At 28.0% G+C, this 12,019-nt stretch overlaps 1 protein-coding gene across 1 annotated transcript; it reads right to left on the bottom strand.

Moving 5' to 3' along the window:
- Positions 1–193: 193 nt before the first annotated feature.
- LOC141712645 (uncharacterized) lies at positions 194–2,529 on the bottom strand. The gene is made up of 3 exons (XM_074515658.1): positions 2,199–2,529; positions 2,018–2,107; positions 194–535 (listed from the first exon to the last, which is right to left on the bottom strand). Exons 1-3 carry the CDS (start codon positions 2,466–2,468, stop codon positions 458–460), a joined length of 438 nt encoding a protein of 145 aa, XP_074371759.1. The 5' UTR covers positions 2,469–2,529; the 3' UTR covers positions 194–457.
- Between the last annotated feature and the right edge of the window lie 9,490 nt (positions 2,530–12,019).

Raw genomic sequence — 12,019 nt, 5'->3', positions numbered from 1 at the left:
ATATTTTTTGGAAAATAGATTCCAGAGAACATATGTGGGGGTTACAATACATGTCCAATTTGGCTGGAGAGTTCTATTTTGTAATGGCTGTACCATTGAAGTAAATTGTATTAAGTCATCTATGGGACAAGGATGAATGACTGTTGTACTAAAGTAAAAAGACTGGAAAAGAAAAGGTATCGCAACATAGATATACATAAGGCATGATCAAGATGTTATTTTAATTTAGAAATATACGCCCAGCATGGACCTCATTCTTAACGAAAAACTAAGAAATGATTTGCAAAAGTGAAATTGTGAAATACATCCACTTCTTCAGTTAGTGAAGTTGGAACAAGTACAACTCCAAGATAAGCACTGTAATTAAAATTTGGCTCCAAGATTTAAAACACATGGGAAATTTATATTACAATGTTCACAACATTCTCTAAATATATCACAATTTATTCCGAACGTGTTAGTCACTAAATGCTGCTGCTACTTTCTTTTGGATAAGTGCAACTCCAAGGCGGGGAGATAACCTAGGAAGGATTTCCTGCAACCCATGATGAACTCAGGTAAGAGTTTGCATATATAACTAAAAACATGCAAATTTATTAGCATATGGTTTAACATAGAGGCACTGGGTATTGGAGTCTAGATAGGGAGGAAGCATTAAGGCCTGATCTACAAAATTGAAGTTTTAATTAACAACCCAAACTTTACTCACTTCCATGAATAACTAGCCTACCGGGATACGTTTCAGAAAGTAAAGTATATGTGGCACAATCGATTTCAAAATCTACACAGAGAATATTACTAACAAAATACAAGATGTCTATCAAGACTCGCCAACACCATCGCCATACATGTGTATCACACTTTCGTGCTACTATATATAAAGATAGCATACAAAGTAACACAAGTCATTACAGTAAATTTATTCAATCAAATCACCGAGCAGCTTTACATATTATATACGATAATAAGGCTGATGAGCACCACATAATAGCACAGCAAGCTAGTCTATTATTTTGTTGTTCCTGGTAAGATGTTAAGATTACTAACAGGCAAAATGCATCATTCTATTTTAAGGACATATGTTAACATGGAGATATTCAAAAATTAAGGGATGTCGGTTTTTTGTTGTAACATATAGTTAGGTTTACTGATTGAAGAAGGAAATTATTGTTAATTCATGTAGGCTGTAGTCAACGAGAACCTAAAATCAGGGACGGACAAACCGGATACTAGTCACAAGACTACCTAATAAGTAAAACAACTAATCCACTACATCATTACATAATGGGGACAACTAAATAGTAAATACTAATTTTTTTTATTACTAGATAATATCATTAATACCCATTCTAATCTCCCCCCGCATACTGTCCATCCTCCCTGTGTGTATGGAGAATCAGATGGAAGTAAATCGACATATAATTTTAGAAAAATATGCCACAAAGACTTGGAGAACTTTTCAAATAGGAAAAAAACTAGTCTGTGTCTGCCTCACAATCAAGAGCATCCCGCAACAGCTTAACTACTCACCTACTCGATATATTTGCTAGTTGACTCTTCTGCCAATTGTTAAAAAAACTTCAATGAAAGATGCAGAGCTCTCAACTCACATTCTCATAAATATATAAAACACCAAAATTCACCCAATCTAATTACAATTACTATGAATGCTTTGATCACTAATTAATGTATACTAGTCGTAGATTTTGTCAAGTTCTATTTACACATTTTGTAGTTTTTCCGGTTCTTTTAAATGTTGGCACTTTTAGTTTCACGTTTTCAACACCAAGGGTAGTTCAATTTTCACTCAAGTACTTATCATATAATGTGCAAGCAGCTAGATTACATTTCAAAATTCTACTCAAAGGATGAATGAGGGTTGCTAACTATCATATCGGAATATAACAGTACCCTATTGCCTCAAATATCAAAAATGTACCATCTCTTATGTAAACACAAAGAACTCGAAAAACAAATTGTACAATCTTGAAACCTCGACAATATTTAAAAAGCAAACCTCAGTGCCATCAGGACTGACTCTTGCAAGAACTGGAATCTCAAACTCATAAGCCTTCTCCCACTCAGCATTTGTAGTAATATCCTTGATCTACAAACACACACAAAATGATACAAACATAATCACAACAAAACAAAGCAATCAAATACTATAAAAGTACGAAAAAAATAATATTTTGCACCTGAAGATGAACATCTTGAAGAGAGAGAGAAGGGTCAGAAGAGGAGAGAGAGAAAGCAGCGTGAAGCTTTTCTTTGAGACCATCACACAAACAACAGCCAGGCTTAGAGTAAAGTATAAGTTGTTTTCTTGAATTTGATGAACTAGTTGAACAACAGGCTAAAGGGTTAAAAACCCATTTCTTGTTCTGTACATTAATCATTGTTTTCAAGGGCAGCCATGATAATGATGATGATTTTGATATGCTGCTCAATGTAATTGCCACTGCCATATCTTTCTCCTTCACACAGACAAGCTAGTAACAGATAGACAAGCTAGTAACAGATAGTTTTAATTTATATATTTATGGGCTGAATTTGTTTCTATACTAAAGTTTTCACTGGGTTTTACTATGTGTTTATAGATAGACTGGACTGGGCCCAGTATGTGAAGGAAATTTAACAATTGTCTGGGCTGTGAATTTCGGAGATTATTTGGTTAAAGAAAAAAGTCTCCTCTGTTTATTTTTTCAGATAAAAAACTCCCATGTTTGGTAATCAAGTGTGACAAAAAAAGTGGAAATTTGTACCTGTACATTAAAAGAAACTCAGTTACTGACATATAATTTTTTAATATATTTATCTCTTAATTCATTTTAATATAGTTACTTAATGACTCATAATTCTTTTTTCACATAGTGCACATTTAATAAATTTTAAAATAAATAACTTATAATTTAAAATAAATAAGTGACTTAAAAGATAGGTAGATGAATATTTATAAGTTATATAAGTATTTGAATAATTTTACATGTAAGTCAATTTTTTTAAAACTTATATTAACTAATATAAATAATTTTTAAATAATTATCTTATTTATGAATTTCAAATTAGATTGACATTTAAAAATATATATATTTAAAACTAAAGTTATTAAAAAGTGAAAAATCAAAATAAGTTGAGAAAAAATACGTCGTTACTAAAATTTAACTTATCAACTATAAATTCGACTTATAGATAGAGTCGACAAATACTTGTCGATAAATTATTACGGACTTAAAATTTATAAGTAACTTTTAAGTAAGCACACAAACAAATATGCCCTTCTTTTTTGCCAAATTTAAAGCAGATTTCATTAATGACTTAAAAAAATTCAATCGGGACAAATTCTCAACTGATCATGCAAACAGGTTCAAAAACAAATAGAGCTAAATAATTAGCTGTTTTGTTTCCGGATTGCTTAACAAACTGAATACATATATTCTGAAAATTAAAAATGAAGGTAATGGTTTCCCGGACAATCTAGCACGCATCTCCCCCGAAAACAGTAGCTTCACAATTGATCCTCACATTAATTCGATTGATATTACAATGTTCAGAGGACTCAGTTGCAAAAACTGAGTTTAGAGGTCTCATGTTATGAACAAATATTTTTTGTGAGAGGTAAGCACATGTGATTTTCACCACCGTTCCAAATGCATCTCAGCTATCTACCTGCCGGACACCAGCTATATACCTGCCGAAAGTGTTGTTGAAGTAAGATATCTAAATCTCCCAATACACCATCCAATCCATTTTCAACACAACCACCACATCGTATAAAGCGAGACACATCGCACAAAGCGAGACAATCAAACACACAAATAATAACTTAAACAGAACAATGCGAAAAAACACCCAAAATTCAAAAATTTCGAAATAACACCAAATTGTAATATGTTGTTAGACCAGAGATTTTGAATCCAAAAACTGAATTTTATTATAAAATCCAAGCTCTTACCTTAGTAGATCGGAAAACTAAAGTTAAGAATTGTAATGGATTTTTCGAATTTTGTAAAACAAATCTCGATTTTATTAAAGAAAAAGTGAATAAAAGGAGAAGATGAAGATGAATATGGAGATAGAGATGGGTAGAAACAGTGAAAAAGAAGATAGGGCGGCTGCGGTTAGATGAAATTAGGGCGGGCAACTCTGATGTGAGAGAGAAAATTATGCCCTTATTCTAAATATTAAGAATTTGAAATTTATGGAGGGCAAAGCAGATTTATGGGTGTATTTATTAAGAAAAAAAAGATTAATTCTGAATGGTTCTTTTCTTTTCGAGTCATGTAATTATAAGAGTTATGTTTAAATGCAAAATTGATAATCAGTGTATGAAAAATTACACGTAATAACCATTTACACTAAAAAAAAGTAACAAAAAAAAGGGGTTAGTGGCTGCACAAAGAAACCAAAACAGTGTGTTCCAAGTTCCCCACACCTGCTTATCTGCATCGATGGGTCATCAACCACCATACTAAAATCAAATAACGCATGTCATGCATCACATATCTATCTAATAATTAAATTATTATCATTCAACGTAATTAATAGTTTATATATACTGCTAATATGCTGTTCTAACCTGCCTTAACATTCATACTCCCGAACGTTTAACCGGAGTATGAGTCGCATTTTCTCGAGTTGAGAACGTACGGATCACGACCTCGGTACAAATGTACAATGCTAATTTTAAACAGAATAATGATAGTTTACTACTATTATAAACTTTTATGTTTTAATTATTTTGTTACATCTATACTATATATATATTATAATAATCGAAATTATATACTATAATTTATAATTTAGTTAACACCTCATTTTGGTTATCCCTTTCAATTACGACCATCATATTTTTTTCATCAAATAATCAGAGCCGTTAGATCCAAATACTAAAAAAATACACTCCACAAATTCTCAAGTTCGAATCCCGTCAAAAACAAACATTTATATTATTATTTATAAAGATATATATAAGTTCAGGTTCGAATTCCGTTAAAAACAAATATTTATATTATTATTAATTAAGATACATATACGTTTTTATGTTCGAATCTCACCAACAACAAACAATTACATTATTATTTATAAAAAAAATCTCCAATCATATACTATTTGAACTAAGCTTTAAATAATACATAATGAAATTTATAATTAGACAATTATTATTAAATTTTTAATTATTTATATAAATTTTTATTAAAATTATATATATATAAAATATTAACCAAGACCCGTGCATAGCACGGGCCGTAAGCTAGTACTTCTAATTTTTGTGGCTCACTTTTATGTACCATGGTCTAGTATTCTTCTGACGGAAATTGATATTGTCGGGAAATTTATATTGTTGGTAGAGTAACTTTTTAGTGATTAATCGAATAATCGGTATTTAATCGGATTGATTAATTGAGAGTAATGTAATTTAATAGATAATAAAATATAATTCTATTTAATTTTCATTAAATTCATAAGATTTACAAAATCAATATCACATATTGATGTTTAAGCAGTAAGTTACACGTCAGATTGTGAAGTGAATGCATTGATCAGATTGTCAAGTAAATGAATCGATCGAATAAAACTCTAGGAGATATAAAAGTAACTTAATTGAAAAACTAATTCAAGTATTAGAGATTAGTATTACTTAATAAGAATTTTGGGCACATGAAGTATCATTTTGAATTTCAATTATCATTCAGTCGATTTTTAAACTGAATCCACCGATATTTGATTGATTAAAAAAAATATTTTGATTCAATTTTTGATTAATTAAGATGACATTCATCCTAATTTCGATTAATCAGGCTATTTCAAAAACACCGACTATTATATAACATACATACATCTATATCCGTATATTTTACTTTTATAATTTTGTATTTTGATTTATGATTAAATTTTCAATTTTTAATGTTCCTTTTATATATGGTCTTTCTTTCCTTCACATATTAATTTAGGTTTACAAATTTGCGCCACTTAAACGGCTACGTGCTAAAATCTCTTTAAAATGTGAATTTTATTTGTTAAAATATAAATTACCTGAATCAAGGAATATTATATTCTTATTTACAATTTTCCTTGTTCTTTTTTTAAAAATCAACATCTAACGTCGTCAAAAAGTCGAATTTGTTGAAAAAATGACATAAATATCTTGTTTTCGAAATCAGGAACATCATTATATATTTTATTACTCCGTTTTTACTTGTTACACTTTTTTTTTAATATCAGTCAAATTGATCAATTTTTTTATCTAAATTTAAATATTATTCTATTATTATTTTTAAAAAATAGAAAAGCATATATTACACTAAATTAAATGTACTTTTATAAATTTTGATAGTTTAATGTAGGGGTGTGCACGGTTCGGTTCGGTTCGGTTTTTACCGAAAACCGTTACTGAACCGTGTATGTCGGTTCGATTCGGTATCTAGCTATTAACCGTAACCGAACCGTTCGGAACGGTTATTTTCGGTTCGGTTAACCGTTTATCGGTTTCGTTTTTTTTTTTTTTAAAATAATTATTTAATATAATACTAAGAATATTTATAGACGTTATTTAATATAAATCTAAGAAAATTAATTATTTAGTATAATGTAACAAACAAGTAGTATCGTTAAATGAGAGATTTGTATTGATGAATTAATAGAGCTATAATATGAATGACTATCGACAAGTGCAAGTGCAAGTAAATGACTATCATAATCCATCTACAGGCCCAACAACAAAAGGTTTTTAAAATTCTTATATAAATTTGGCAAGTATCATATACTCATATTTGTATAAAATAGATAAGTAAATAAATATATATTAAATATTTTAAAATAATATTAGCGGTTCGGTTTTTCGATTCGGTTTTAAGGATAAAACCGTAACCGTTACCAAACCGTCCGGTCGGTTCGGTTCGGTTACGATTTTTTTCGGTTTTTATCGGTTTCGATTTTTTTCGGTGCGATTTTTCGGTCCGGTTTCGATTTTTCGGTTTTTTGTTTGCTCACCCCTAGTTTAATGTGAGTACTTAAAATTTGGTTGCTCATAAAATGGAACGATAGACTGGGCAAACACACCTATACATCTTTATGAAAGTTGAAAAAAGGTATTCCCTCCGTCCCATAAAATAACTCTTATTTTGATTTTTAACACTGTTCATCGTAAGCGATTGACTACTAATTTACGTTTAATCTATAAGATCAAACATAGTCATGAGTGATTTTATTAGATCCGTATTTATGAGTACTTTAATATAATGAAATTTTTATATTTAATACTTATACGAAATTAAAGATATTAACGATTAAAAGTATACATTGATAAACGTATCAAACACAAAGATGAAACGTTTTTAGGGACAGAGCGTGGTATAATTAGTAAATTATACCGACTGCCACAGATCCCATATGCGGAGAAAATACACCGTTTTCTTGCTCACAGAATAGGAGCATTATGCCGGCCCCAATTACCATGAGGATGTTAGGAAGCTTAGTGGGAGCCAAGTCATGGACCATGTGATGTGAGTAACTCTTATCGTGTACGTTTACTTAGCCCTGTTTTTAACCACGTATATTGGTAGTAGTTTAGAAAGTTGCATTATATTTTACCTCTTCAATTGAATTCAAACTATCAACTAGTATATTTTACCGTATCCTTGAATTCACACCAGATATATATGTTCCAGGTCAGATGACAAATCCTCTTTTTCAGAAGAGTGATGATATGTAACTAAAATAATCAGATGATGATTCTTATTTGTTTAAAATATATGTTTATAAATATTATATTAATTCAAAATTAATGAATTAAGATAATTATATATAAAAAATATTTGTTTTAGTTCATTTAAAAAAAATAATTATAACTTTTAAGTAAAGTTATCGGGTAAATAATTATGACTTTTAATTATATAAAAAAATTTCAGTCAAACACTTAAACAATAAAAATATTTCAAATAGGTTACTGTCATTAAGTTGACTAACGGAAAAGTGACGTGTAACTGATGTGCCATCAAGTTTATTATCGAATTTATCACTGAACTTTGTATCATTTTCAATTAAGTTACCGACTATTTTTTTCAAAAAGTTATTTTTCATTTTTTTAAAAAGAGAAATTCAGATAATTTTTTCAAAAAATCGAATTGATTAAATAACATATTTTTATTGATATTTTTTTCAACATCGATAATAGTATCTGACGGATAAATTTTCTGACTGTTTATTTTTTTCCGAATAATAACATCTTAATTAAAAAATTTACATACTTATTTTTTTAATATGTTTGAAAATCGATATAATCAATTTTTTGACCTTAAAAATTTGTTTAAATATGTTTGATCTAACAAATGATACATTTTGTTACAAATTTAAAGCTAATAACTTACGGAGAATGAAAAAATATTTTCAAAAAAATTACAATCAATAAATTTTGGTTTATGATAATTTTTACGATTTGTTTTAAGTGATTAAAATTTAAGAAAAATTTAAAACAAAATATATATGTTTTAAATTTTTTTATCCATATAAATGACATTTTCTGGACAAATTTAAAGTACGAAACTTATTGAGAATAAAAAAATCTACCCAAAAATATTAAATAAGAAAACTAAAAATAAAATATGCCTCTTAAATTTATAATAATTTTTTTTGTGTGTGAGTATATTTTAATTAATTCAATAAAATATAATAATAATCTGTTTTTAAAAAATAAACTTTTTTGGTCAATTTTTTTTAAAATTTTTAATTTTTTTTGCGACTCAGTGACCAATTTGAAAGTTTTCAGATTGTTTAACGGATCTCGTTAATAGTCAACGTCTTTTAACGACCGTGCAAGAATTTCGGAGTTTAGTAATGTGATTGAAAGTTTTATGTAATTCAATAATGCGAATGAAAACTTTTTTGGGCTGGTGACCCAAATGAAAGTCTTGGTATTGTAGAGTGACGAATTAGCTCATTAACTTTAAAGTTATCCAAACACTTATATAATTTACTTATTATTTATAAGTTTATCCAAATACTTATATAATTTACTTATTATTTATAAGTTACTTATTCATTTTAAGTTATAAACTACTTATTTTAAAATTTCCCCAACGGACACAATATACAAGAACTTCAAGCCACAATTATTCTCCTTAACAAAACAGTTAAATGATTAAATTTCAATAGTTGTATTTGCCGACTATATTTTCTCTAAATATTATTATAAGTAACTAGTTATAACTACTTACAACTAATACCAATGGAGCATCTACAATTTTTTGGGTGAAATATTTACTACCAAAATATTGGCAAGCTATATTTCTGTTTTTCCTTGAACCATACTAGCAAAATTGAGAAGCTAATATTCTAAATTATGAAGAAGAAAAAATTGAAAAGAAGATAATCCCAGAATAGGTTTAAGAAATAAAAGAAAGATGCTAATGGTCAGGCAGTTGGAGATAGGCTAATGGGGGAGTCAAGTCAGCAAGTTGCAGCAGCACTTCTTGCTAGTTGGCTGGATAATGTAGCTAGATCCATGTTAGTTGAGTCGCCTTGGAGCTCTAACAAGTGTACATGGGGCAATTCAAATCTGTTTTTGCTTCCAAATACAAATTCCATGAAAAGCATCTAATTATAATTCCATCCCTCTCATTTTAATGTCATATTTTATTTTTTATGTGTTTAAATTGAATAAAATTTGACCAAATTTACTATTATTTTATAATTTGTAATAAAAAATTGATCAATTTAAATAATAAAAAAGTAAATGTGATAATTAAAAAGAAATTAATAAATGTTCCCTATATTTACTTGCTTGATCCGAGGAGTGAGATATGGGTAGTGAGGTACGAGGATACACAATGCTTTATAAACTTTATATACCAGACATTTTGGATGTATTTTGAAATCCAATTTTGGTGTTTCCTGCTAAAATAATCCTCCAATGAAAATTTTTGAGTTACGTTAGTGTTGTGCCACTAATTTATAAAAATAAATATTAACTTATAAAAGATAGGTGTGGACAATATTAATTTTTACTAAAAGAATGTTTAATTATGAATATTGTGAACAAGATATTATTATTAACTTTTGACTTAAAAATATTCCTTTTTCAATTTTAAATAATTTCTAATTTATCATATAGACACAAATTTATAATTGAAAATTAAATATCACTTTATACCTGTGACTATGCATGTTTTTTTATTGTGAGTCGTGGTGGCGGATCTATAGTCCGAGTTGTTTGGGTACAATGTATTTAATATATTTAAACGAGTATGTTAGAACATCTTCAATAGAGGCATCCTCTAGGGGTGCCAAGACTTGCCAACTCACTAAAAATAATATTTTTTTATTTTATTTTCCTTGTTAAATTTAGCAATTTTTATCTCCAATAATTAGCACTTCTTCAAGTTGCCTAAATGGTCCCCATATTTGATAAATAAATGAATATGGTAAAAAAAGAGGAAGTTGTAATTTATACATATCTAGTACAAAATGTATTTTACCTATTAAGAGAGGGAGGGTTGTCAAAAGTTGACAACTTCTCTTAGCAAACTTTGAGCACTCTTGCCTCTCCAATAAGAAGACACCCAAAGGTGCTTGCCACATAAATGTTGGCACTCTTACAAGCACCCATGTTGGAGATACACTTATAAGTGGCAAATTGGTGGTCCAAAATTTTTTTTTACTAGAACTTTTAAATTATTTTGATATTAAGTGTCAAACATTAATACCATTTAATCTCTAACTTATTATCATATAACTAGATACAGTATAAATGAAATTAAATATGACTCAAAATATATATGATATACTAGTATTATAGGGACACTTAACTTTTTTTTAATGGGAACATTTTATAAAATATATTAATTAACAATTTAATTTTTTAATAAAAGATTGTTATATTTTTTTTGTGCTAATATCTCGGTTAACATCCGCCTACTTGCGGGAAAATTAGTTAATGTATACGATCTACCTATACGGTTGAGTGGTTGACCAAGCGTGACAAATATGCTTTCATTATGGTAATTCTATTATTCAGAAAGTGTATTAATGTAACTAGCATAATAACCCGTGCGATACACGGGTCATTTTTTAGAATTTTTTATGCATCATGCAATTATAATGTTTTTAATTGTTTTATTATTTGTAAATGCCGTACAATGTCTAACGTATATCAAATAGTTGATTGTTTATCAATATGTATTATTTTCATAAAAGACAGTACAAAATTACACAACGTTTCAAATATAACTCATTAAACAAAATATATATATATATTTTCTGTGTTGTATAATTTGTATTTAATAAATGAATATAAATAGGGTAGCCAGTGTACGTTTAAAACGAAACGATTATACTTAATCTATAAAATGCGGTTAGTATGTTTACAAATAAAAAGTTAAAAAATAACATTTATGTTGAATATAGAGTTAACTAAAAATTTAGAATTTTATTTAAATAAAAAATATCTACTGGTCTATATTATTACTGAGTTCACTACTAACTTACAATTAACTTACTCAATTTAAAAAGATAAAAAATACATAATTAAAGTCAGGATGACTTGCAATTATAATATACAATAATGTAAAATTTACATTATTGTTAATATAAAAGTTGATTTTAATGAAAATGGTTAGTTTTTGAAATTCAAAGTTTATATGCATGGAAAAATGATAGTTTTTTATTTACACTACGGTTGCCAAAGTAACATTAATTTATGTGTGTGTCAGTATGTAAATTGTAGTATGTTACATTTCTTAGTAAATTACAATGGTTTCAATTATTTATATGCTAAATATGTGATTTATGTACATGTATAATCACAATTAACATCCAGTGAGACAAATGATTACTTAAAAATACATGCATTTATAATTATTCAAAAATTAAAATTATGTAATAAATAAATTACAATAAATTATATATGGTATTCATATTATCACTGACAAACAATCTATATCTAGTTTTTACGCAACTAAGTATCAATCATGGTAGTAACATAAAAATAAATTATATATTATAAAGACTTATTATTGATATT

Source organism: Apium graveolens, chromosome 3 (assembly GCF_009905375.1).
Source record: "Apium graveolens cultivar Ventura chromosome 3, ASM990537v1, whole genome shotgun sequence".
Classification (NCBI taxonomy): domain Eukaryota; kingdom Viridiplantae; phylum Streptophyta; class Magnoliopsida; order Apiales; family Apiaceae; genus Apium; species Apium graveolens.
Note: the sequence above shows the minus strand (reverse complement) of the source record. Positions and strands in the feature narration are given on the sequence as shown.

What these genes read in the sequence shown, in the direction of transcription:
- LOC141712645 (XM_074515658.1), bottom strand. Translation starts at nt 2,468, where the DNA reads ATGGCAGTGGCAATTACATTGAGCAGCATATCAAAATCATCATCATTA. An exon ending in TTCAAGATGTTCATCTTCAG is followed by an intron (nt 2,108 to 2,198) that starts GTGCAAAATATT and finishes GTGTGTTTGTAG; the next exon opens with ATCAAGGATATTACTACAAA. An exon ending in TCAGTCCTGATGGCACTGAG is followed by an intron (nt 536 to 2,017) that starts GTTTGCTTTTTA and finishes CATGGGTTGCAG; the next exon opens with GAAATCCTTCCTAGGTTATC.